This window comes from Chelon labrosus (assembly GCF_963514085.1).
Source record: "Chelon labrosus genome assembly, chromosome: 21".
NCBI classification, from domain to species: domain Eukaryota; kingdom Metazoa; phylum Chordata; class Actinopteri; order Mugiliformes; family Mugilidae; genus Chelon; species Chelon labrosus.
This window is the reverse complement of record NC_140354.1, coordinates 6,792,629-6,819,459: the sequence shown is the minus strand read 5'-3', so window position 1 is coordinate 6,819,459 and position 26,831 is coordinate 6,792,629. Positions and strand designations below refer to the sequence as shown.

At 42.0% G+C, this 26,831-nt stretch overlaps 3 protein-coding genes across 5 annotated transcripts; 1 reads left to right on the top strand and 2 right to left on the bottom strand.

Moving 5' to 3' along the window:
- Positions 1 to 1,679: 1,679 nt before the first annotated feature.
- polr3k (polymerase (RNA) III (DNA directed) polypeptide K) lies at positions 1,680 to 4,615 on the bottom strand. Its single transcript, XM_084571052.1, has 3 exons — positions 4,276 to 4,615; positions 4,070 to 4,157; positions 1,680 to 1,815 (listed from the first exon to the last, which is right to left on the bottom strand). Exons 1-3 carry the CDS (start codon positions 4,384 to 4,386, stop codon positions 1,688 to 1,690), a joined length of 327 nt encoding a protein of 108 aa, XP_084427178.1. The 5' UTR covers positions 4,387 to 4,615; the 3' UTR covers positions 1,680 to 1,687.
- A 159-nt stretch (positions 4,616 to 4,774) lies between these two features.
- On the top strand, positions 4,775 to 7,935 carry snrnp25 (small nuclear ribonucleoprotein 25). The gene is made up of 5 exons (XM_084571410.1): positions 4,775 to 5,189; positions 6,654 to 6,744; positions 6,835 to 6,940; positions 7,029 to 7,103; positions 7,187 to 7,935. Exons 1-5 carry the CDS (start codon positions 4,959 to 4,961, stop codon positions 7,242 to 7,244), a joined length of 561 nt encoding a protein of 186 aa, XP_084427536.1. The 5' UTR covers positions 4,775 to 4,958; the 3' UTR covers positions 7,245 to 7,935.
- A 1,912-nt stretch (positions 7,936 to 9,847) lies between these two features.
- Positions 9,848 to 25,000, bottom strand: mrtfbb (myocardin related transcription factor Bb). 3 transcript variants are annotated; one of them, XM_084571345.1, is made up of 14 exons: positions 23,203 to 25,000; positions 20,038 to 20,103; positions 18,304 to 18,359; positions 18,114 to 18,189; positions 17,724 to 17,885; positions 17,375 to 17,586; positions 17,106 to 17,252; positions 15,967 to 16,214; positions 15,594 to 15,729; positions 14,616 to 15,494; positions 13,865 to 13,975; positions 13,570 to 13,701; positions 13,420 to 13,480; positions 9,848 to 13,310 (listed from the first exon to the last, which is right to left on the bottom strand). In XM_084571345.1, the coding sequence occupies exons 1-14, from the start codon at positions 23,300 to 23,302 to the stop codon at positions 12,841 to 12,843; spliced, it is 2,856 nt and encodes a 951-aa protein (XP_084427471.1). In that variant the 5' UTR covers positions 23,303 to 25,000; the 3' UTR covers positions 9,848 to 12,840. The 3 variants fall into 3 exon arrangements, with proteins under 3 accessions (XP_084427471.1, XP_084427470.1, XP_084427472.1); XM_084571346.1 differs by having other exon boundaries at positions 9,850 to 13,310; positions 23,218 to 25,000; XM_084571344.1 differs by lacking the exons at positions 20,038 to 20,103; positions 23,203 to 25,000 and having other exon boundaries at positions 9,849 to 13,310; positions 18,304 to 19,393.
- Between the last annotated feature and the right edge of the window lie 1,831 nt (positions 25,001 to 26,831).

Here is a 26,831-nt window from a genome sequence, read left to right as displayed (position 1 = left end):
GTACATGCACACACATAAACTCACAGCTCCTCCTGCTGGTAGTGACAGGCTTTTCCCTCCCTTTTTGCAAAGTGTTGTGTAGCCCTCTTAAATTGTGCGTTTTTTTTTTTTTTTTCATTAGTGCACAAAATATTTACTGTATATATCTTTCAGCATACTTCTTTCATGTACAAACATGCATTTCAAATGTACAAATCTGACTTAACTGCAGATGATGTAGGTTACTGTCCACATAGATGGATAGGCAGCAGGCACAGAAGTGCATCTAAACCTGTGAGAACGCTGGAGAAAAAAAAGGCTTGTGGTGTAATGCATATGAATGAAGGAAGAAAAAAAAAAAACCCGAAAACTGTCAGAAAGCTGTGAAAATGGTCACTTTACTTAATTTCATCTGTGAATTTTGCCCTGAAGCAAGTGTATTCAAACATGCTGGTTCTTGTTTTTAAAATTTATTTCATATATCTGATCCACGATTTTAACAATATTGAGAACTGTGAACATTTTTGTCCGTGTCTGCTACTTATCTTCTAATGCCCCCCCTCCCCTTTCCCTTTTATCACCACCACTTTTTAGAATCGACAATTTTCATCCCAGTAAACGAATATAACCTTTTGTGGGTATTCCCAAGGTGGATGTTACTTGCTATATTTAATGTTCAGGTCAGCAGTCACAGAATGTTTGGTGACTTACTGTTGAACTGTTGCACATCAGCGCAATCTGTCCACGATCGTCTTTGATAATAAAGTCAACATTTGCACTTTAAGTTGCTGATGCTTTCATGAAGACTTTGATTAAACATTTGTCTGAGGGAAAAAAAATAACTTGGCAGTAAAAGCAAAGCATATTTAGGCGTTAGGTTACTTAGGTTTACTTACCATATTTGCACTTATTCAGAGTAGACTCAAAGTGGAGCTTTACTGCTGTTACTGATAGAGAAACAATGCATGCCATCTCGGAGTGAGTCTGATGCACCACTCCAAGCTAGGTTATTCTCTCACTGATACCATTAGACATAGAGTTAGAAAAAAAAATATGCTGATAAATTGCAGTGGTGTTACCACAATAACGTAATGATCAGCCTCTAACTTGAGGATTGCTTTCATTTCTCAGCTGCGTATTAGATGAATACAAATGTCCTTTTGCTGATGCTGAATGGTGAGCTCCCTGTTAGGAACAAGCTTCAAATAAATGATGAATGCATCCGACAAAACAACACAGTGATTGCACTGAATTTAATACTAACAGTGAACTAACCTTGTTCTGCCACAGCATGCCCAATCCGTCATTCACCGTCTCTCGACAAAGTGCAGTTTGTCTGCATGAGGCACTAACTGTACATCTGCTTTATGTTTTTCCCTCTTGAGGCTAACCGAGTTGTGCAAGAAAATCAATTTTGAGCTGAAGGATTGCATTGAAATTTTAATATGAAATACTGTATGCCATTGTTGTGGATACTGCTGGTTTGCATTGCTCTAAATGTCTGTGTTAATGTATAACTATGTAAATCAACATCTGTTTGTTGTATACAGGTACTATTTTATCAATAAAAAACACAAATGAAACTCATTTTACTGTCATGTTGAAAGTCAATGATGCCCAGGCATTGAGTATCCAAAACAAGAATAAAGTTCTTAAGCTGAAACTGTAAATCATTAGAAGAGTCCTCGTAAGTACAAGTGCGTAGGCGTCAATCTCTCCATCTATGTCCACATTGGGCGTTGCAGCATTTGTAGAATGTCGTCATCGGTTCGTCTGCTGATCTGGTCTGAATCTGCATGAAATATGCTCGTGGATGTTCACACTTGGGACATTTTTCTGTAAAAAAAAAAAAAAAAGACAAAAGCAAAATGTCAGTGTGAAGTCAAGGGACTGCTGTGGCTCACACATTAGGATTGTTTTGGAGAGAAAAATACACTGCCTAGCCAAAAAAAAAAAGTCACACACACAAATATTTCGTTGGACCGCCTTTAGCTTTGATTACAGCGCACGTTACCTGCGGCACTGTTTGGTAAGCTTCTGCAATGTCACAAGATTTATTTCCACCCAGTGTTGCATTAATTTTTCACCAAGATCTTGTATTGATGATGGGAGAGTCTGACAACTGCGCAAAGCCTTCTCCAGCACATCCCAAAGATTCTCAATGGGGTTCAGGTCTGGACTCTGTGGTGGCTAATCCATGTGTGAAAATGATGTCTCATGCTCCCTGAACCACTCTTTCACAATCTGAGACCCATGAATCCTGGTATTGTCATCTTGGAATATGCCTGTGCCATCAGGGAAGAAAAAATCCATTGATGGAATAACCTGGTCATTCAGTATATTCAGGTAGTCAGCTGATCTCATTCTTTGGGCACATAATGTTGCTGAACCTAGACCTGAGCAACTGCAGCAACCCCAGATCATAGCACTGCCCCCACAGGCTTGTACAGTATTTCACTATTAAACATAACCCTAAGTTCTACTGTTGTTTTTCTTCAGTTTGATTTAACCAAACCTTTAAGTGATCGCCGATCACAATTCTTCCTTGAAGTCGATGGTTCCCCACTATCCTTCCAGTTTTTAATAATGCGTTGGACAGTTCTTAACCCAATTTCAGTAGTTTCTTCAATCTCCTCTGATGTTTTCTCTGCTTGATGCATGCTAATGATTTGATCCTTCTCAAACAGACTAACATTTTTTTCCACGACCACAGGATGTGCCTTTAGACATGGTTGTTTAAGAAATGAGAAGCTACTCATTGCATCAGTTGGGGTTAAATAACTTGTTGCCAGCTGAGAGATAATCACCCAGGCAGTAATGCAGTAATCATGCAATAGGAGGCTTGTACCTATTTGCTTAGTTAAATCCAGTTGGCGACATTTTTGTGGCCAGTCAGTGTATGTAAAACATCTCCAATGCGTGCGTTCAGACCTTATTTAAATTTGCAGACACGCAACAAATTTCATACGGTTAGTTGTTGGCCTTTCACGAGAAGCCAAAACAGTATTGTGTCACGCACATGTAACAGCAGTTGGAAATCACCCGTAACAAATTGCAAAATCTCAGGAACTACGCAGTTTACAGTACTACACTAAGTACTCAGTTACCTCTTTTATTGCTTGTGTAAAAAATGATATCCAAGTCACTGAAAGTAATCCATCATTAAGAAAATGAACATGGAACATTTGTAAAACTACCATGACCAGGCAGTCCTTACAAATTGACTAATGATGCAAGGAGGAGACTAATAAGGGAGGCCTTTAAGACACCTCTCTGAAGGAGTAAAAACCTTCAGCACTGAGATGTGACAGACTCTGCATACAACAACCTTTGCACAGGTTCTCCATCAGCCAAAACTGTATGGGAGAGTGGCAAAGCTCATATTAAATCTGGGCCAAAATTGACCAAAAGGCGTTTGTAGACTTCAGGGTCAACCTGAAGAAGGTTCTTTGGCCTGATGAGACCAAAACTGAGCTTTTTTTTGCCATCAGGCTGAATGCTGCACACTGCACATCACAAGAAACAAAGAATCCCCACTGTGCAGCATGGCGGTGGCGGCATCATGCTGTGTGGACGCAACAGGCCCTGGGCGCCTTGTAAAGGTAGAGTAAAATGAATGCGGCAAAATATAGGGAGGAATGTGGAGGACAGACTGATTCAGTCTGTGAGAGAACTAGGACTTGGGAAAAGATTTATTTGCCAGCAAGACAATGACGTGAAAAATTAGGGTTGGGTTTCAGAAAGTTTTTTGAGTCAAATTCTTGCATTCTTTTAAGAAATATCGCTTTGGTCAGGCAACAAAGTTACTTGAAGGGAATGTATGTTATGAATGCAATCACTTTTACGTCACATGTTTTTTAATTAATTGGCATTCCTTTGTAATGTGGAGTTCCTACTTATGTTACACATTTTAACTCCTACATCTAGACTTTTATATAACAATGACAATAGATATCTGTGGATGCAGAAGGATAAGATGGTTTAAAATGTATAAACACTTAAAATATTTTACACCCTGAATACAGCTGCTGTTATTATTGAATTAAAATATAAAGATAAATGCTAATATGAATATGAATGACTCTCTTACCAGCAGTTGAGTCCACATTTTCCCACGCTGCAGCTCCACCAAGGACATCATCCACTTCTTTTAACTTAGGATACTTCCTGTTATTTACCTATTGAAAAAATATACATATAACAATATCAGCCACTTGTGAAAAAGAAGCAACATATTTTAAGGGAACTCCGCATGTAGTATGTAAAACTCGTAGGGTATATTTCATAGTGACTCACCTTCCTTGTGATGTTATGTACGTATGGACAGGTATTGCAGGCAAATCTCATGCACTTCTGTCCTTCCTCTACGATTAAAACATTCCCACAGGTTGGGCAGAAAAGCAGCATGTTGCCGAGAAATGAATCAGCTACTTATTTAGCACCAAACTCAGTTAAATGACATAATTTAACACTATTAAATCCAAAGCGTTTGCTGTAAACAACCCGGCGCATGTGGACTAGCGGAAGTGCAGCCGGTAAAATGAGGTGCTCCCCTTTTTGCGGCTCTGTGGGAAACAATGGGAGAGGATAACTTTTAATTAAAACAACAAAATCACTCACTGATAATAATACTATCAAAAGCAGCAAAGCGCTCGAATATTTTGTTGTTTAAATAAATTATTAAAGAGGGTCTGAATTTCCTTTCCCGAAGAGGAACTACATATAATTAAGTCCGTGTTCCTCCCGGTACATAATTTGTACTGTACATGCTTTGTTTACTTCCGCTGCATCTTGCTGCGAAATAGTTTCCAGTTAAAACGTTTGTCAGCGCTGACTTTTGAAAAGTTTGAGTCCGACATTAAAATTAGTTCAAAATTTTAATAGATTTTTCTTTAACTTTTTTAATAATAGATTTTTTTTTATATATATAGCCACCCAGCGGATAAACGGGACTTGCCGTTTGTTGAGTGATTACAGAGATGGAGGTGGAGCAGAGTCCTGGCACTGCTGCTGTTGCTGAAGGAGGACAGACCCTGAATGATGAAGATGAGGAAAAGGAGAAGCTGACTGACATGGCTGCTCTAGATGCAGAGGAGGAAGAGGAGGAGGAGGACGTGGATGCTCTTCCTCATTCAGAGATCCTGGATATTTTTGAGGAGGGACTTGCGCAACTCGTGCAGGACCCTTTACTCTGCGATCTGCCAATCCAGGTATTCTGTGCATCAACATACTTCATTACTTTATATATACATATCTATACTTTAATACAGTGAGAAATAGAATGAAACTGAGGCTTTTACTCCTTCATTTATTTGAACGTGAGATCAAATTGCGGCAATGAGACAAGACACAGACCATAAATTTTATTAAAAAAAACAAAACAACAAACCTATATATACTAAATACCTGTATGTACATGTGTACTAAAACTATAGCCAGTCAAATTCAAATGAGGAAAAATATCCTATATCTTTTTTCTTTTTCTTTTTTTAACTATCTTACACCTATTTTGTGTTTTACTAGTGGTTTTGAAGAGTGCTTTTTAATGTGCAACTGAGCAATTTCCCTAGTGGATTGATCTAAATCTAACATAGATAGATAAATACTTTATTAATCCCAAACTGGCAATTTTCACTGCAGTGTTTTGCCAAGTCATTGGCACTGAAACGGGTTTGGCATTTTAGCTGTTGAAACATATTCAGCAAATATCTAAAGGCTTGAAGTGCAGCCTCAAGCATACTTTCATAGATAGATGTGTGATTCATTACAGTAGATAGGCTGAAGTGTGCCGTTTGCATTTTGAAACTGTTGCTACGAACCCACAACATGTGCTCAAAGGATCTTTAGACACAAGTGAGACGGGCTGTCCTCAAGCTTCCAAATCCATCAAAGAGATTAGTAAAGGTCTGGTCAAAAACAGTACAGTTTTACATCTTGAGGGAGAAAAAAAAAGGAGTACTCATCTCAGGATCCTTTCCGAAACTCCCTTCCCAGCATCCAGACACGTGAAGAACAGTCTCCAGGAGGTGGGCACATCACTTCAAACAGCTAAAAATGCATATATATATTTATATGCAGCAGTTAGGTTCATTTGTTCACTTATATTTGAAGCCCGGGAATTTGGGGATTAAATATGGTTGCAGTTCCTAAATTTGATAGTTTTTGTTATTAAAGCTCAGAATCTGCTATTTAAGTCTGTATTCTGCTAGAACTTGGACATGTTTTGGTAAATGGCTAAAATGACACAAATTGTATCAGTGTCCAAAATGTTTGGAACTATCTCAATATTTGCTCCATAAAATGTTGTAAAAAGTTAAAAAAAAAAAATTCCGCCTTTCCTTAACCAAACTCCACCATCACAGGTGGGTCGGCTGTGACTCAGTAGGTAGAGCAGGTTGGTGCTTCCCCCGATGAAAACAAGTTAATCCTCACATCTGAAAAGCTGCCACCAGTAAATATTTGGCATTTTTGCTGGAAAGGATGACTTTCTAATCGATTGCTCTCCTGGTCTGGATAGACTCATACTGATCTGCATTACTTGTCACAGCACATGGAAATGTTCGTGTAATATTTATGCAAATAACTGCAAAACAGAAAGCGTTTATGAGCGGATCAAGTCATCAAAATGAAAAGCTTTCCTAAATCTGGATCATCTTTTATCTTTTCTTTTCCAGGTGACTCTGGAGGAGGTCAACTCTCAGATTGCTCTGGAGTACGGCCAGGCAATGACAGTGAGAGTTTTGAAGGCAGACGGAGAAGTAATGCGTAAGTGTTTTATATTTATCCTAATCTGTGAACTGCACTACACAACTATTGCCCTTTTAATAGCCATTCTTTATGATGTTTCTCTTTAAGCCATAGTGGTGGTGCAAAACGCTACTGTCACTGATCTGAAGAAGGCCATTTCCAGGTTCATGGAGCTGAAACAACAACGTGAAGGGGGAGTGAAACATATCAGCTGGTAAACACGCTCCTAAACTCAACAACTTAAAACAGATGCAAAAGAAATATTCATTTATCAGGCGTGACATTTCTTTTTTTCCTCGCAGGCGATATGTTTGGAGAACGTATCATTTAGTATTTCAGGGCGAGAAGCTTGAAGATGACAAGATGAGGCTTAAAGAGTAAGAGTAAAAAACTATTTACCAACGAAAAAAAAAATGCCTGTTTGTCTCTGACTTATGGTTTGTTATTTTTATTTCTTCAGCTATGGCATCAGGAACAGAGATGAAGTGACGTTCATGAAGAGACTCCGAAAAAAGTGACGCTCCAGCACCAACATTTGGAGGAAAACCGAATTTTCTGCAGAGTGAACCATTCTCAAACTCTGTAGGAACCTGTGCCGTGAATAGCTCCACAAATACTGTCCACAAAAACCTCACCTTAGACACAAATGTACAAATAAATGATCAGTACTAGTGGACGTTAACTCCCCCCTTGGACTCCCTTTGAGCTGTGATTTCTTTTTGTACTGTTAACTGTAATTAATAAAAAATATTTTTGTTTAATATGCACGCATCTGTGTCTAACTCCAGCTTTCATCTCAACAAGTGGCTTCTGTTCTAAAGTGGGCAGGCATAAACAGAACCCAATGATTTGAATATTTCCTGATAAAAGTGAACAGTGCGCCCTTGTTGAGATAGTCTGGATGTAACCTGTACAGGGCGCAGTGGGAGCAGGAGAAGATATTAGGTAATACAGCTTCTCTCTTTTTTAATATATATATTATTATTATATTTATTTAATACTGCATTTATTAAAGTTTTAGCTGGGCTTTCTGAAACTGTTAGATGAAATTTTACATTGATAGCTCCACAGTGGGAACCTTAAGACTGGTTTTGTTACATAAATGATTGTTCTGGCGTTTCAGCATGAAGAAATCAAACTGTAATATTTCAGCAGGATTAATGTCTGCGTTCTCATTTTTGAAGAAGTCAACCGCTGGCCGCTGTTAACAATTTGTCTATTGTAAATTAGTTTTTAATGTTGCTCGGGAGATAAACAACATATTTCACCAGCCACTCCCTGTTGAGGCCAAGTTCCTGTCTGTGTATTTTAGCAATAAATGATTTACAGACCTGAATTAGTTTTTCATGAGATCAGCCTGCAATAACAAAATTAATAAATAAATAAAATGGATGTACACAAAATTTTGAATAAAATACAACGTGGTTTGAGCACATCAAATGCACGGGTTAGGCATAACATTATAACCTTCCTAATATAGTGTAGGTCTCCCTTGTGCCTCCTAAACAATTGTGACTCTCTGAGGGTGTCCTGTGGTGTCTGGAAATGTTGTTAGTGGGCGCCTTTGGGTCCTATGGGTGGAGGGGATGGGTCTCTGTGGATCATCCCACAGATACTTCATCAGTTTGGGATGTAGTGAATTTGGAGGCCAGGTCAACACCTTGTTGTTCCTAAACCATTTTTGTGTGTGTGCCTGTGTCAGGCTGCATCCTGCTGGGGATGGCTGCTGCCATCAAGGAGTGTCATTGCTATGGGGTGGGGGTGTCTGGTCTAGTCTAGGTGGGTGCTACATGTCTAAGTAACACCCACATGAATGCCAGGTCCACAAGTTTCCCAACAGAACATTGTATTGCCAAAAGATAGTCAATGTTATTTACTTCTCTTGTCTGTGGCTTTAATGTCGTGGCTGATCGGTGTACTCTAAATGTGAGGGCAAACTAAAAGGGATCAAGAAGTTTTGTTTTCCCGTCCCTCCAGCAGCCACCATGACGTCTTCAGAGAAAGAGCTAAAGAAGATATCTGCAGAAATGAGAAATGTTTCTCTCAGAAGGCAACAACTTTTGGAGAGGAAGAAAATTCTCTGCATATCTCAGGAGTTGAGGAAACGTGCAGAGTTCGGCCAAACAGGTGACAGAAGAAAGAGAATACAAGAGACATCTGTGGATGTGACATTGACAACAGTCATTTTTTCTCTCCTTCTGTGTAAACTCTGTTTTTTATTTCTTGCAGTGGAAGCAGCCTCCAATCAGCAAGAAATTGACAACATTGAGAACAAATTGAAAGAACTCATTGAAAAGAAGGTGGAACTCCAGAAAACCTATGAGGACCTCAACGCCAACGGCACGGACATGGACAGCAAGAGAGGCAGGTCAAAAATTTGTTGCAGCACACCCATGAGATTTTAATGTGCTTAACTCTTTCCCTTTGTTCTTTCTTAGAGGTTAGTTTCGCATCCAGCATGAAGAAGGAGCCTGTTAGTCCTGTTTCTGACATAAGTGTTTTATATGTTGAGGCTCCACCGACCATCCCTGGTGAGCTGGCAATACACAAATACTCATTCTAACAGATCAGCTTGAGCTGTATTTCTTAAAATTGCAAAAAAAATAAAAATAATAATTCATGTGAAAGGCTAAATATATATCTGTTGCATTGATGAGTTTGGACAGCACAGATTAAGTATGTTTCAGTGAGCACATGTCTCCTCTCCACAGCCCCCACAGTGATTTTAGACGTGGAAAATCTTCCACAGTGTCCGTGCCGGACACAGTGTCCAGAGTGTAAGCAGTTCGTCATGACAGAGACCTATACCTCTGTCACCAGCCTGACCTGGCTGGTGTGTCTCATGACAGCATTGCTCGGGTATAAAACTGTCCTCCTTGTTGGCTGCGCCAAAACATTTGCATGAGAATATAATCAGCCCTTGTTTTGGGGCTTATCTGTTTATGCAGTTTACTTTACAGTTGTCGTCCTATCCTCTTCCTCTTCCTCTTTCTTGCAGCTGCGTGGCTGGGTGCTGCCTCCTCCCCTTCTGCATGGACAAGTTCAAGTCCGTCACGCACAGATGCCCCAGGTGTCGAGCATCCATCCAAACTATTAAAAAGCTCTGAGAGAAAATCAAGTGGCGAGAGGCTCAAGCTCAGACTAACGGGATGTTGGAAGTTTGAGCAGCATGGAGTTTATAGTGGGTGGAAAAAGTCTAAAAAAAACCCCAAAACCTGTTAAATCAGCTGTTTTTGTCATGTAAATAGAGTCAAACAAAGATTAATCATCATCACAACATTTGTACTTTTATATAAAGGAGTAAGCAAATAACGTCCATGAAATAGTCCACACATGTCTTCACTTCAAGTGATTAATTGACTAAAAACTAGATGTTCTTGGCAGATTATTCTTCTACATCCTTGGCTGCATGCTACTACAAGAGCCATGGGCCACAAAGTGCTTACAGAGCATCGGTGGGCTCTCACTCTTTTTGATTTACCTTAGATTTACTATGGAACAAACCAAAGACCGCCATCAACAAGTGGAGAACATATGGCAATGGTGGCATCATTGAAAATGGGAGTCTCTCCAAAGCTGATGAAAAGACAAACAAGGACATCATTAAGTTTCTCTTAAGCACTTGTTTCCGTACTATGCGACGACTATCTCTCTATTCTTCATCTGTCTGGGCTATGAGGCAAGGCGGCAGGACGCAGGCTTGCTCTAAAGAAAAATTCGTCGAACATTTGCAACAACACCCTTCCAGTCTCCCATGAACATGTGGAAAAAACGTGTTATGTTCTCATAACTTTCAACTTTCTGCCCAAAACCTCACAAGGTGCGTTTCGGCACAAATGCAACACAGCCCACCAGCGGCCGAACGCCATAAATCACGATGGATTTGTTGTAGTGCCGGTCTCTTCAACACGAACTTGGGGGTTTATTTTAAGGTGGAGGAAACCGTGAGAAACCTCTGGTGTCTGCTGGAGGGTTGGCTGGAACTGTTGAAAACATTCAGTGATCCAAAGCGTTAAAGATAAATGTTTTGGAGCGAGCCAGACCCGAGCCCTACAGAAAATCCATCAAGTAGCCAGAAGAGGGCCAGGAACAGGGCACGTCCTCGCAAAACGGAGAGATCTTGAAAGCAGAGTTGGAAAGTGTTAGTTCAGGGGTGCATGCAATAATGCAGTTGTTTGTTTTATTTTATATCTGTTTTTTTTTTTTCTTTCTCTAAAATGTTGTAATTCAGTTGTAATTTTGTGAGCAACTGTACAAAAGCCCTTCTGTGATTCATCTTATTCTATGCAAAATTTAACAGGGGTTGTTTGACTTTTTCTGCCCATGGTTGACCCTTCATTGTGCAGGATGCGCCGAATATCAATGTCTGAGGGGTGACGTTTGCCTATGCAAACATTTAGCTGCTATTAGAGTTTTAAAGAAGCTCATGTCTGGTGTCTGCCTTCATGTAAATGTGTATCATAAAAGATTTTAAAGGCATATCTGGATGTCAATATTAAACGCTCTTTCGCGGTCACAGTCAACACACTGCTGCATCATTCAGTTATCTGTAGATTTAGAAACGTGGTGTTCGTTCACAACAAATCTAGAAATGTGCAGACTTTTCTTTTCTTTTTTTAAAACGTTTTTTTAATGACAAGCAGTAAAGGGCGTGTGGCGAAGCTCGCAGGCCTGACAGCGGAATCCCAAAAAAACCCAAAACTCTGTATTTACAAAATACACAACGTGTAAAAACGTACGGCATACAAACTATGCATTACAATGTTTTCGGTGTTGAGTTATACTAGTATAGTAAAGGCAAAAACATTTTTCATTCCAGCACTTAACCCCTGCTAACGGGGGGGACGTTTGGTTTGTCAAATGAGGCACGAAGGAGATGAAACATCAAAAAAATGGCCATCATGTGAAAGCTTTTTCACAACAGTTCATTCGGGTGGCTTTGTCAGTGAGGCCCAAAAGACAGCAAATCAGCAAAACAACGTGAACTGGACCGTACGGCGTTGTGAGTTATACCACCACTTTGTTCTTTTGGAATTTGCTAGATAAGAAAAACTGTCAGACCAGATGCTGCTGATGTTGGGTGATATCAGAAGTGGCCAGCAGGTGTCACTAAAACACAGTTTATGTGTAATGCAGTCAGAATGAAATAAACTGGGTATTGAGATTTTTTTTTGTTGTGTGTGCCTGCTGGTTACGAGGCTGTCCGCAGAGACCACGTCACGTGAAAATGAATAAACTGTTTTATTTGAACTTTCAGCCCATTAAGTGTCAGCCGTGCCTGAATTTAAAGCAGTGAACAAAGTTAAATACTGCACAGCACTCTTGCGAGACCGTAACTGTGTGCGAGGATTCTCTATTCAACAACCGGCTGATCTGCACAGCGCTGGAAAGGACAGAAATGATTAAGAGATGAAAAAAATGGCAACAGAACATTTTTAATAAATACTGAGATGGGTTTAGTCAATGCTGCTTTGACACTGTGGTAGTTTCTGGGGCACCCTGCTGCTGTTATATTTGGTTCACGCTCCCAATTCTGTTAGACATCTGATTTATGTTCAGCAAAACAAGGGACATGTAGCGGTTGTGTGTTTACAATCTGTTTTGATAGTGATAATCATTCCAGGACAGGGTGGAGTAAACTGCACAACAGCCCTCGGCTACATGCAGTTTTTGTCCATTAGTAATCAGGATTTGGACATTTTCCTGCCCTGGTTGCGTTAACAACGTGCTAAGTGCAGTGCTCCACGTTCACTGAGACTGGAGGACATACAGATGTCAATAATAAGAGAACGGACTGATAACAAAACAGTGGCGTAACTTCAGACAGAAATCTCTGCTTCCACTTTTAGCTCCGACTGCCAGTGCCAGTCCTGTTTTATCTGTCTCCCCGCGCAATCAGAAGATTTAAAGACCTCAAAGGAAGTAATTCAGCAACTTCTAAACTGACACTGCATGAGTAGATTATTATAGAGCTGATTCATCTGTCCAGAAAGCTGAGCAGAGCTACTGAAAGCTCTCATTGTCTCATGGAAACAAAAGCAATATTCCCTTGGGTTAAAAATGCGTTTGTCTAAAAAACTGCCTGATAGATGGAAGGAGTCACCTTGGCAGCACTCAGTCCCAGTCCAAGTGGAGTTCATGAGAGTCCAGGAAATCAGAGGAGAAGACGCCCACTGGCATTGATATGTCCAAAGGGTTTACTCCCTCTGTTGGCACGGACAGCGTGAGGTCCAGCCAATCCATACTGTCTATGTTGTTGCTGTTGTGCAGGTTTAAAGCACAGGGTGGCGCGCTTTCGTTAAAGTCTACATCCATCGCAACCTCAGGTGAGTGTAACTCCGTCATGAGCTTCAGTTTTTGTGGCTCTGCGCCAGTGCCATCCAAGAGGGTTTCCAGCTGGGCGTTGGAGGTCAGCGCTGCCAAGGCAATCGAGGGGTGAAGCGGTGCAGCAGGCGGCTGGGCCACCTGGATTAAGGGTGGAGGGCGCGACAAAACTGTGTTGATGGGAAGGGTGGTTACGCTGGCTGTCACAGGGAGAGGCTTGTCCAGGCTGGGAGGGTCCTGTCTGATGAAAGGTGAGATCTCTGAAAAAATAAATAAAATAAATAAATGCAGAACATAAAGAGGATCAACGCATCATGGGGGTTGCAGCTTCCAAATCACTAGTGCTAAAATAAGCGCGATATTTCTCACCTCCACTCTCAATCAACACATCAAACAAGTCGTCCATCTGCTGGCTCGCCACAGTGGGACCCTGCAATGGAAGATGAAACCATGAACGTTTGTCTCACTGACAGCAGTTAAGAGTTAAGGCATACGCTTTGTATCACATTTCATGTTCACCTGAACAGCTGTCAGCATGCTGCGTGTCTGTTTAACTGCGTCCTCGTAGCGTGGTGGGTCTTTACACTTTGACACATGGCTTGGGAATTTTGGCTGCCGCAAGATCGAAGGGGATTGGCTGGAACGGGGAGACTGTCGAACGGGAAAAAAAGGCAACAGTTGCTTACCCATAATAAAAACTGGATGCATCTGATACGAACCGTCATTTAAATGCAACTGGAACTAAACAAGCGCCAACGTTTCTTATATTACTTACAAAAAAAGATTGAGCAGAAGAGACTTGAGGATGATCTACCTTTTTTGTTGGTCCTTCGGGGACAGCTTGGCTGGAGGAGCCTCCAGCAGCACATCCACTCGCTGGGAATGTGTTGATTAAGCTCGGCGCTGTCGTGTCCATATCCCATGTCTGCAGAGAAAATTAGACGGGTCAGCACTGAGGCATCAGTGTAAAAGTGTTGTAGTTCACTGAACGCGCACTCTCTGGTGACGTTACTTCTGTGGAAGTGATTAAGTCAAGCTGGTAAAAGAATATAGCTCTGCACCATCTTTATGCAAAGACTGCTCAAATTAAACTGCTCTGGGTTGTCCTAAGCTGCAACATCAGCTCGCTCCACTGTGACAGCGCAGTTTGCAGCGCTATGCAGTGTAACTCGTGCAGTGCTTCTGCGGCTTCTGTTGCTTATTCTGGTTGTACGTCGGGCTCAAAGCAGAGGGACGACGGAGGTTACTGAGGGCGCTACAGTCAGGCCTCACTCAGCTCCTTCTCCAGCTCACCATGTTTCCACAAGCTCTCCTTTGATGTGAGCAGGAAAAGCTTTCACCACTCAGCTGAGGCCTGTTATTACCGTGGCAACGAGGAAGACGTATTACTCATGGTAGTTGGTAACTGATTGTTAGATGTGAAACGTGATACGCAAGGCACAATTTATGATTTCAGGCTCAAGTGCGGATGATTGCACGCAATTCGTGTTCATGCAAAATCACAGCTGACGGTGATGACTAATAAGGCGATGGATTGAGGCAGTCGGTTGCAAGTGTTTCATTACCTTTGTCAGGGGCTGAATTTGACTGCTGCATTGTTGTTGTAATCCGGCTGAGTCCTCTGTTTTCTGTGGCACCTGTCCAGAGGTCTGGATGAGGCTTGGGGCTGCGCTGCTAGCAGTAGTGTGTAATTTGATCACTTTGGCAGGCAGCTGGACAGTGATTGCAGAGGCAGGGAGGGATGCGGGCAGGAGGACTGGAGCGCCGGCCTGGACGGGCTGCATGGGCTCAGCAGGCTCTGTGATGGTCTGGTGACTGGTGATGAACGGATATGGGCTGGTTACGTGGCTCTGATCAGCAGGTTCCTCCTGTTTGACCAACACTGGCAGACCAGGAGAGCTACAGGACACTGAGCAGTTTGACTGGGCCCTGTATTCCTCTTTGACTTGGACTGGAACCAGAGGACTGAAGTGAGGCGGAGAATCTCCCTGCTGACTCCTTTTCTCCACCTCCAGTTGCATCTTGAGCTCCTCGACCAGCTTCTGCTCCTGCTCAAGCTTCCTCATCAGCTCCTCAATCTGACGCTCCTTCTCATGCAGACGTTTGTCCTTTTCAGAGTCCCTCTCATTGGATTTCGTCTCTGTGGGACACTCCTCGTTTGTTGTTCTCTGTGGGGAGCTGTCTGAACGCACCTTAGCTAGACTGTCTGCTGCACTACTGTCCTCTATGCCTAGACTGGACACCTTCAAAGCTATAGGCGACACAGGCGGCGTTAACTTTATGTTTTCAGACTGCGAGGCTGCTGTGACGGCTGCCGTCTCTGTGCACCCAGCAGTCTGGATGTTTGAGTTCTCCTGATACAACTTTAGCCTCTCTATCAGATCTGTTTTAGTCCCAGAAACAGGCAAAGACCTGAGTTTCAGTTCCATTTTCAGCTCAGCAACCTGCAAAGATAAGAGATTATAAAACACCTTTTGTTGTTCACATCTGCAGCGTTCATACGTTGATTTCAGTAAGCCCGTGTGCAGGCTGCAACGTGTCACCTTCATCTCATCCAGATTAGCCGGTAAGTGATCCGGCTTGCGGTTCGTCAGAATGTGGGGGAGCTGCACAGGGGCAGACACAGCGCTTCCGCTCAGAACAACACTGGAGCAGCTGGTTTGTACCTCAGTTGTTGGTCTGTTGTAATAAGACAAGAAGAAAAGGGAGGACAGAGGAGAGTAAATCCGTTGCACATTTTTCACAATAAACAGCCTCTGAGTAGGAAGCTGCGGGCAGGGAACACAAACTAATTGAGGCAAAGAACAGCTGTCATGACAACTTCACATTTTATAAAACAAGGTGTAAACTTCTGATTGGGTTAGCTAAAAATTCATAGCTAAACATAGTAGCTCGTGTTGCTGAATGGAGCCGTACTTGAGCGTGGCAGGTAGGACGGCCTGGTAGTTGTACTGCTGATGTTGCTGGCTTATGATCTGGAGCTGCAGGAACTGCTGCTGCTGCTGCAAGAGGCGGGTATAGGCAGAGTCCATTGGCACCTCGCTGAGCTCTTGCTTCTGATCTGGGGGAATGTACTGATGGTACTTCAACTTTTTCACCCGCGGCTTGGGCTCTTTGCTCTTTTTGCTGCGGCTTTTATCGGTGGTTAGCTTGGCCAAGCTTTGCTGCAGAGCACAACACAGAAAAAGAGCATGTAAACCTGGAGAGGACCATCTGGCGTGTACTCGATCCCTGTGACTGATCCGGGAATACAGTTTGCATTGCCAGTACCAACACTGCAAGACTTGGAACTGATACTATTTTTTTTTTTTTTAAATAGCTTTAAGCATTCAAGTGGAACATTGTTCTGACACCCAATGAGAACGGCAGGATGAGGAAGTGGAAATGTGACCCTTATTGTTCTACCACCTGCAATTGTAGGATATAGTACACTAGAATGGCTTGAAGTATGAGCAGCAGGATCTAGCTTTGAAACCAGAAACGCAGGCTGGGTTAAACAAGCACACACACCAATTTGTCAAATTAATTGTGATATCATATTCCGAGGGAGGAACAGTTCATATTGTGCTCAGGGGATAAGTGGATTATGATTAATGCATGAGGAATCGCTTCACTCTCGTCCTTTGATTTTTGTCTTTTAATTTAAAAAGCCTGAATGAGGAAGGCCAGTCTGTCATTTGACCCTAATTGAAGGCAAACTGTTGCTGGCACGGATTTAAGCTCCTGGAAGTGTGAAACGACTTTAAACCCTGTTGGTCTTTGACCTGCCTTTGACTCTGGCTGGATGCTCACTTTTCATCCGCCTCTAAACTGATGTGACGTTTAGTATGATAAACCACAGACTCTGGCATTGTGTCTTTCAACACGTTTCCAAAGAAAACGGAACAGATCTAAAAACAAAACACACAGTCAATAAATTAAAGTCTCAGTAAACTGTCGTAATGAACTATATGAACCATCTTGTAAAAAAAAACATCACTACTCCTTTCTTCCGCTTTAAGAAAACTTCGAAAACATTGAGGTCAAACTTTGAGCTTCTGCAAAACTCAACTCACTTTTACGAGAACTGGCCCTGGTGTAGTAGTGGAGATGGTGGCGGTGATAGGCTGAGGTGCAGTTCCCTTTTGGTTGCCCTGTTGCTCGCTGATGGAGTCAAGTTTGACAAGATCTGATGGAGACCTTGAGTTGGGCGGTGGAGAGCGCTAAGGAAAGCAAAGATAGAGAGACATCACGTTCGCTTGGTTAGCTTATTTGCCAAGAAGGTTAGTCTTCTCTGAGGGAGTTCATGTTTTTATTGACTGCCAAGGTTCTGGTATTGGCGTACCTGTGTACGAGTTTTGGAGTTCGAGGAAGTGGCCTCCGTCGTTCCGGACTGTCGTGGAGAGGCCGAGGTGGAGCTCGGAGATCGTTGACTGGCAGGATGTTGTGGCGATGATGCATCGCTGCTGTCCTCATCAAAGTTATACACATCTGAGCCATCTGGTTTCTTAGAGTGGTCTGTCTTATCTTCTGTAGGACCAGCATCAACACAGACATCTGATAAAGAGCAGAAGAGTAAAAGTTTGATGTCGTAAATGAAATATTACTCAAACATGTGATGTAATAATGTTAACAATGAATATAAATATGCCTGATGTGTGGCCTTAAGTTAGCTAAAGCTAATGAGTACCTACCACTGACAACCTCTTTGACACCAGAGTCAACAGGCAGGATGTTCTTCTCCACGAGCTCCATGGGCCCGGGCCTCTGTGAGATTTTCTCATTGAGATCATCAGTCAGTCTGGCTCTCTTCAGCTTCATCTGTGTGGCCTGCAGGGAGGGCTCCGCCTGCGTCTCTGATAAACACAAAGAGGACCTTCATCTATGATATGGCCTGCACCACTCAGTCTCTCCCCTGCTGTGTCAGCGTGACTCACGGCAGGCTCAGCCATGATTTGTCAACCTCAGAGACATTTATGTGGTTACATATAGTCAATTAAGGACAGACAGATGAATAAACACCTTATGAATTTCTCTTATCAAGACACATTTACTGAGTAAGGAACACCCAGGACGATGATTACCTTGTAGGATGTGCATACGGACCAGTTCAGAGCGTTCAGGTCTGCTGCAGAGTTTGTGCTTTAAGAAGTTCCCAGTCTGTTAAACAACAAAAGAAAGGATTTGGGGATATCTTTTATATGTAGATTTAAATATATATACATATTGTTTTATGATCAGGTGACGAGTTGATAGCATTAGTTGCTGTCTTACCCTGGCTCTCTCCAGGCTGCGGATCTGCTCATGAAAGGCAGCAGGTGTTTTCAGTGCTGGGGAAGATACAGTAAATCCATTAACATGCATGAACAAACTGTTCCTTCTGTTTTTAAAATAGATGATTACATCTTTTCTCCTTCTATCTATTTCCAAAGTGCATGAAAGTGATGAGCTTCTTTTCGGAATGTGATTCTTCTTTCCACAGGGTAATCCAGTTTTCATGTCTTTATGTTCATATTTCTCTGTTGGGCTGCATGAATGTGACAGCTCATGAAGTGTCAGTACAGGAAGTGTCAGTTCTACCGACTCAGAGAGATTGTTCCATGCAGAGAGTCACTCTTTGATCTCTCAGAAAAAAACTCTTCCTGCTTTAGGGGATGGCTGGCTCACCGTCTAATCACCTCTGCTATGATGAGCGTTATTTGCTTTAAGGACACACTGTCCAGGGGGTGCGCTGAGGAGTGTGTCAGAGAAGCAAAGTAAAACATTCCTGCTCATCACCTTAACCCCACTGCATACCTATCATAACCATATAAGTGTGGGAGGAGCAGAGCGCTGAAGTGGTGAATGGTCTGGGAGGTTTGTATGCAGGCCACGCTTGGTCAGGCCGCAGACTGACCTCCACTGAGGGCCCAGTCGCTGACTCATGTGGCTGTGAGGAGACAGAGAGGAGCTGAAAACCTGATTACAAAAGTATTCTTGTGACAAAACGACGCAAAGTGGAAGAGTTAAGCCTTTTTCTTTTGCTACCTTTCCAGCTATCAGTAGGAGCCTGTCACAGTTTCTGTTTCTCTTTCTTTGGCTGTGTTCTTAAACACAGTGTTCGCCCAAGGATGGTAACACGGGGACTGAGTCTGCTCCACTTCTGTCGAATCAAATGAAGGTTGTGGACGGTATTAAAGAGGAGCTAGTCATTTCAGGTTTGGTACCTGTGTGAGGCCGATCTCGGTTCAATATGTGCTCAGTGAGGCAACGCTCAGCATGAGGGTTATATTTAACATTCGCATTCTATGAAACAACTCAACCACAGTGAAGCAGTTTCACGTACAAATGACTGCAAGTGTGACCTTTTTAAAGGAAAAGTGGTTTGCATATCGAGCAGTCTATCTAGCAACATTAGTGCTAATTTTCGTCAGCCACCTGGCAAATGTCCATCAGTGACCTACCAACCAACAGACACCACTAACAGTGTGTATCTACAGTTTGTTGCAGGGCAGGAAGTTGAGGTAGGTCAGATTAAACCAAAAGCTGAAGACAAGCAAATATAAAGACGTTATATGCTGCTGGACAAAAACTTAACGGACAAGTAACTAGCAACTTTAAATGTTAATTAAATAAAGTGGAAGAAAAAGTATAAAGTATACTTTTTATCACCCTTGACAAAACATACTGCCGTGTACTGTCCAGCATACGCTCCACCTCTCACAGATAAAATGTGGTTAACTTTAATACAAGCTAAAGAGAAGTGGTGCGCATGTTGTGACAGTATGGGCACACCTAAAATAAGTCTCAGCAAATACATGAGGGAAAAAAGAGAAAGAGTGAGATATTAGCAGAGACTGAATCTTGTCTCCAGTTTTGCTATTCTCATGGGAAAAGCACCGCTAACAATAATAGTTGTGATAGAGAATGACTCTCTGGATCCTGCACATCTTGTTTATGTTTATTTCCGTTGGTGTACGCTAAATTTGCAGTGGAGAAGAGCTGCAATAGTGAATTGTGAATACTCACGTGGCATGATGCCTTGCTCCACAAGCTGCTCCCGAGTCCTCCTCTGCTGCAGACAGAGCTGGAGGACTATGAGAGAGCACACAGACGCAGGTCAGAGTTAAACTCCTGCCACTGAGAACCAGCTCAGCTGAGTCACCTACCATCCATCCGTGGCTTTAAACAGCAGTGCTTTCAAGACTGTTTCTCAGTAAACCCTGTTCACTGCTGACGACATTCTGTTCACTTCCTGTATGGTTTTAGCTGGGGTTGTTAAAAGTACCACACATTTTACTACAGTTAGACTCCAACAGTGTGATTGGCCGAGAGCCTGACCAATATGGGGCAATATCTCTGTGCGGGTGGCAAATGCACTGAGGAAACAAAGTAGCTACAGAACGGAATACAAACAGATAATAGAGGGATTAATGTTAGGGCTGCAGTTGTGATAATGAGCAAAGCCTGAGCAGGAGAGACACCGTGGAGAGCCAAGGAGAGTTGTGTGTCTATTTACTAAATACTTTTTAGAATGTAATCTTGCTTCGGATGAGTAAGCAGTGATCAGTTATGTTTCTGTGGAACATCAAAGACGTGACTATCCTCCAGATGAAGTTGTTGAGTCTTGCATGCGAAGCCCACATACAGAACTTGGATGGTCCTTGGTGTTATTTCCCCAACAATGTAAACTGTAGTAAGATCCTAGTTTAAACATTTATAAACAAATGAGCGTGGACATGTTATTTCAGTAGAATAACAGAGCTCTGTGCAGAAACGAAATGAGCTGGAAGCGAAGCCGGTGGGTGATACTGACGAATGGGATGCCGGTGAGAGGTACATGACGCCGTTTTTGTCACCACCGCAGCCGAGAGAAGCCGGCTTAGCTAGATCTGCTCAGTGGCTCGGAGGAAACGGCTTCTCACTCACACACAAACACGCACACATGCACCACGCAGACCTGCTCAACTCTCCTGGGAAAGACGCTGCGTCTGAACAGGCCTCTGTGACTCACTGTAGCAAAAATAAACTGGGCAGCTGTGAGAACAAGGCCTGGGAACCATGAAATTTGGGGGTAGTTAAGGGGGAGGGATCTCCACTCGTACGCAGAGCCGAGGGGACGTTCACGGGCCTCTACTGGTGGTGGGCAAGGGAACACAGTGTGACAGAGAGCTGAGGCAAAGGGTGGGATTCCGAGTCCACCCTCACAAAAGCACATCAACTCCAGGACAGAGAACACAGTGTGCTTGCTGTGTTTCCTATTACAAACCCTGTGGGGGTATGGCCAGCCCGAGACAGATCATACCAGTAGATTGTTAAAAAAAATGCCATTGGTTTGTCTCAATATTTATATCCACTGTGAGATGGAAAGAATGCCACAAGCGAGACAATTTATGAGAGCACACATCAATAACATCAAAAGCTGCCTTCCAGGGCCAAGAGAGAATGCTAGGTTTTAACTGAGCATCACAATGGGGGTACAGCTCATGCCCGGGGTCCTCCTCATCAGTTTATGTCATCTTGTGTTCAACCTGAACCCTGGCTAACCTCCCAGTGATGCAAACTGGCTCTGCGCTCCTGCTCACCAGCAAAGCATAAACAGAGGTTTTGGAGGAGAAGCACAGAGAGGGGGCTCTGCTGAAATCCTTGTCTGCTGATGTAATCTCTAATCCCAGACCCATGTTGTTCTCAGTAAATCACCCCTGGAGGTCTCCCATCAGATGTTTTTTTTTTTTTATTATTATTTTTTTTTTATTATGGAAATGGTAGAAATAAAAACTAGTGCAGCCAGACAAAGCAGAAGTTGGTTTAGACGGACACTGTTGACTTTGCAGTTAAAAATATCAAAGACTCTAAACAGAATCCCACCAGAGAGAGACTAAACTATGAATACGGAGAGAACACTGGTTTGTCAAAAAGGTCGTTTATGAGTAAACTGTTCAGCTGGATTTTCCTTTACTGCTTTCAAGTGACACTACAAATCTAGCTGACAATATAATCCTATGAGCTTTCGGTTCTTGAAAAGGGTTTATAAACCTACCGCCCGACATGGACAGAACATCTGTGCAGATGTAGATGCAAGTTTTAAACTAAATTATGTAACCGGTAATTTTATCCTACAGTTCAACAAAGCTGGTAATTTATCAGCAATTAGGCACTTATATTAAATAAGGCACTATATAATAAATGATTTCTACAGTGATTGTGGATGTATGGACTGGCTGAATGTATCTAACTTGCTGAAATCGTAATATATTTCCCACAGCAAAAAAGCCAACAATTAGGTCATTTTTAAAGTGATGAGAAAACAGATTCACTTCCTCATGAGTGGGCATGTCCTACAAATCAGACAGTGATCTGGTTCTGCTTACTGGTGAATAATCATTTATTTATAGCAGATGTTTCCACATGCAAATATTGCTTAAATACCCTAAAGGAAACATTTTGCTCATATACTGCACCTAACTAGTGTTCGTGTTAATGGATGCTAACTACACTATACTAGTGTCATTTCAGTGTGATCTCACAGTTGTAAAAAGCAATGCTGACATTATCCCTTTTGTACAATGTGGAAGTACCGCTCCTCACCACAAACATTAGACACCTCATGAAATGAAGTGATTGACAAACATTCTGCTCAAATGCGACTCCACAGACAGTGAAAATATGCTCATAACCTAGCAGGACCGGTAACAAGACGGCTATGTTGCATTTTATTGCTCCAGGCCCGGACTAATGAAAGAACTTCTCTGCTGATGAATGCAAACAGGGAAGATTAAAATATGCAAATGATGATCAGAATCTTGATCAGCAGCATATCTGGCTGTTGCACTTTGAATGAGGCTCATTGTGTACACATGCTGTACTTCACTGGAGTGAAGTCATGCTTGCGTTCCCACAGAATGCCAAAATAAACATGCACATGAAAAAAAGTATTGTGTCTTAAATCTCAGCTTTTCCACAGAATCAGTCTCCTGTAAGACTGATGCTTGTCATGATTCATGGTGATGAGCTTTACTGTCATTTCCTGTTAGGGCTCTGTCTACATCACTACAGCCCCCCTGCCACTGCTGCTAGCTTCAGGGAAAAAGAGCAAGAGTAATACTTGAGTTTGTGTCATGCCCGTGTAAATATGATAGAAACGTGATAAAGAAATGCGTGCAGGTTAGAGAAAGACAAAGAATAAAAAAGCACCTGATTTGAATTTACCCCTGCAGATGGAAGGGGTCTCCACATCAAGACAGGCCATAGAGGACAGTGGTGGTTTTCTTGGTGGCCAGGTCTGCAGTCCCATGGAGTGATGAGGCCAGTGGAGAACGCAGTCAGGGAGTCAGGGAGTCAGGGAGACGGAAAAAAGACCCAGCTCTGAGTGAACGACAGCTGGCTCGCTCTCTCTGGCCTCAGCGGAGAAAGTGTGTGTGTAACTATGCGTGAGTGCTCAGTCAACGTCAGGAGGAGGGAACACAGCGCTGCTCACGTTAACCCTTGCTAGGTCACTCTGGTCGGCTCACAGAGGAATCACGCTGAAACACAAAACCACAGTGTACTTTTCATTTTTGTTGTTGATATAATTTAAAGCTGTTCTTTTGAAGAGCAGCTTTTTCTCTCAGCTGGGGACCATATTACTGGTACCCAATACAAAGTCAATCAAAGCAAGCTGTTGAGGGAATTTTGAGAGGGAACATCTCCATGAGAAGCAATGTTTTCTTGTGTAGAAATGTTTTGCTGCACAAAATAACAATGACAAGAACACACACACTGGGTCTCTATGGACACTGATGTTTTTCTAAACATTTCTTAATTATTATTTACGGGTTTATATACTTTTATTTTCATTGCTGTTTTCCATTTCCATCCTCTTCTACTGGTTCCCAGTACGTCTGCTTGTTAAAGCTAAACGCAAGAGTTGTGGAGAGAGGAGCAGGATATGCAGTGGCTCGTTCAAAAACAAGCTCAGTCATGACTTTCGGTGCTGGTTAGAGGCCATCCATGACTGTAAAACACACTAACAGGAAATGAGATACAGGAAGTACGTTAATTATGATAGGTTTCTTGTGTATGAATGTTCCCAGAAAGGCTGGTTGGATGTTACATCAGAGCTGTGGATTGAGGATGTCATCCCACACAGAATTTGACGTCAAGGTGAAGCTGCAGAGAGATGCTCTCAGTCATCTGGCTCTTTCTGTTGTGTGTCTGAACAGGACAATGCATTCTTAGTAGGACTGGTCCGGTGTGTTCTGGATAAATAATGTTCTCTTGCGGGATCGAGAAATATGCATGTCATTAACAGAGTTAGACAGGGGAAACACAGTGGAGTGGATAAATTAAACGGGAATGGCACAGGAACGACATGTTATGACAGCTCACCGCTGGGGCTGAATAATGGTGGACAACTAGGTGATAAAAAGCATGCGAGAGAAGTAGTATGAGCTTTAGGAATGTGGAAAAACATCTTACCGCGTGTCACATCATCCGTAAATAATCCTGTCTGCTGGCTACTGAAGCAAAACCTTATGAATACATTTTACATTTGTTTTGTCCCACAAGGCAAACTCCTGCATGGATGAATGGTCAAGAACAATATTGTTTCTGATCATCATTGGTAACGAATATACACAAATACAAAAAAGTCTATAGTCTTAAACCAAAAGCTGTCTTGTATTATCTCAACACATCTTCTGTTTCCCTAAAAAACAAACTGCACTATGAAGAAAATTATCTCGACTGATTTCATATAATCACTTTCATTGATGATCTACTGTTTGGATTCTTTTCAGCACTGCAGCAACTTCACTATTGGCTGCTTTAACCTGATGGTTATCACACTCATTACATTATTACATCCATCTGTTTCCCATTGTGGCCCCTATCGTACCGCCCCACAATTAGTCAATTAGAGTGGAGGGAATGAGTTTCAGTCACTGAGTAGTGTTTGAGTCACCGTGCTGGTTTATGTTGAAGTTTATGTTGTAAAGCTACAACCTGCACATTGTTATTACGTGTAAGTTCTGGTCTGGTCTACATTCACACTGGTTCCATTACAAATGAACCAAGAGGAGTAAACAAACTGACGTGGACCACTGTGGGGAAATCAAATTCCAATCCTTGACAGCAAGTCACACTGCACATTTGGTGGGTTGTAAATTTGTTTACTGTCTCTCAAGATTCAGATGCAACTTAATCATATTTTGTTTAAACAAGAAGCAAGAGAGATGCATTTTAACACTTTCTCTTCAAGCATTACAGTCTCTGCTGTGTACACGTCAAGATTTAACCACTGGGTACACCACTATCTTGTTGGGCTGGATTAAACACTAGGTTACTTCCTAACGTGATCGTCGAATTACATACTTTCTAAAACTCAAACTTCACCGGCTGGTTCATTTTGCTTCCACATAAACGGGCAATCTTGACTGTTTACTATCCTCCAGTGATTGCTGTTGGATTTTCCCTTGGTTTTATTCTGCCATAAAACAATCTACACACAACACACAGCACGTTTAACGCAGTGGAGACAAACCGAAGTAAACAGTTTAACATTTGAACCAAATAGGTTGAAAAATCAAGGTAGATCTTTAAATTATAGCCCTGAAAATTACACTCCAGCTTTTGTACAGGGTGAAAAGAATAAGATATTTTGTGTTAAATGGAGACAGAAAGGGGTTTTACTGGGGTATTCTGTGAAACATACCACATGAAATGAATTCCATTAGCCTACATTTATTTATAACTGTGTACAGTAATGCAGTTTTGAGTAGGAACATCAGGAATAAAACAAGCCAGGAAGTGCTATCTTGTGTTTAGTCATACCGTTGGAGAAGGAGAAGAAGGAAGTCCCCTGAATTGCTCACCGAATAAAATAAAGTGGAAAACTAATTTTCCGGTGAAAAAAAACTTGTCAGTCACTCATTCGTCAAGAAGCTAAGTGATACAGTACTGTGGGTTAGTTGCAGGGTACAGCTCAGTTTTAAATTAAATTATGACATCAGACTCGGTTCCTTAGTCTCTTGCCTTAATAAAGTTGTTATTTATTTTTACATCTCTCTGATGTATGAAATGAAATTTTTATAACTTTTCTTGTCTTCCCGCATACCTTCATATTTGCATCAATAGGCACATAGTGATCATTTATTTCGTACCCCATGTGAGTGAAAATGGCACTGTACAGTTTAATCGTAGCGGTGGTGTGTCCTGGTGACCTTAGTGAGAACCAGACACTCAGAGATCAGTGCAGCTCAATTTTTCTGCCTGATTTTTGACGGATAATGTGACATAACAGAGAAACTGACCTTTGAGCTTGGGTATAAAATGTCACTACATACATTTATCTTATTAGACATTTCTGTGTAGGAATTCTTGACGTGGGATTCATGTTTTATGAAGGTCCTGACCTTTGACCACCAGTGAGTGAATGATTGTGCCAAAGTTAAAGAAACTCCTTCAAAACGTCCCTTGGGTATCACATTTAAAAAAAAAAAAAAAAAAAAAACTGGACGAACAACCCAAAAACATAATGCCTTGAGCCATGGCTGTCCCCGACATAGACATAATTACAGATAAATATTTGTAACAGTGTATCAAAGTGTTTCAATCATGCAGTACTAGTTGCTGTATACACACAACAAATCTGTTTTCCCAATAAGACCCTTGATTTTAGGAGCAACTTAAGCTGTGATTATGTTTTGGCTCCCAAAGCCAATTCTGGTCTAATTCCTCATTTCTTTCCAAAAACAAATGGCTGGAAATAGTTTGTTATTCAAGAGTGGCCTTGCTCATAAAGGGTCACAGTACAATAAGGGTAACCAAACTCTGATGTCTGGCAC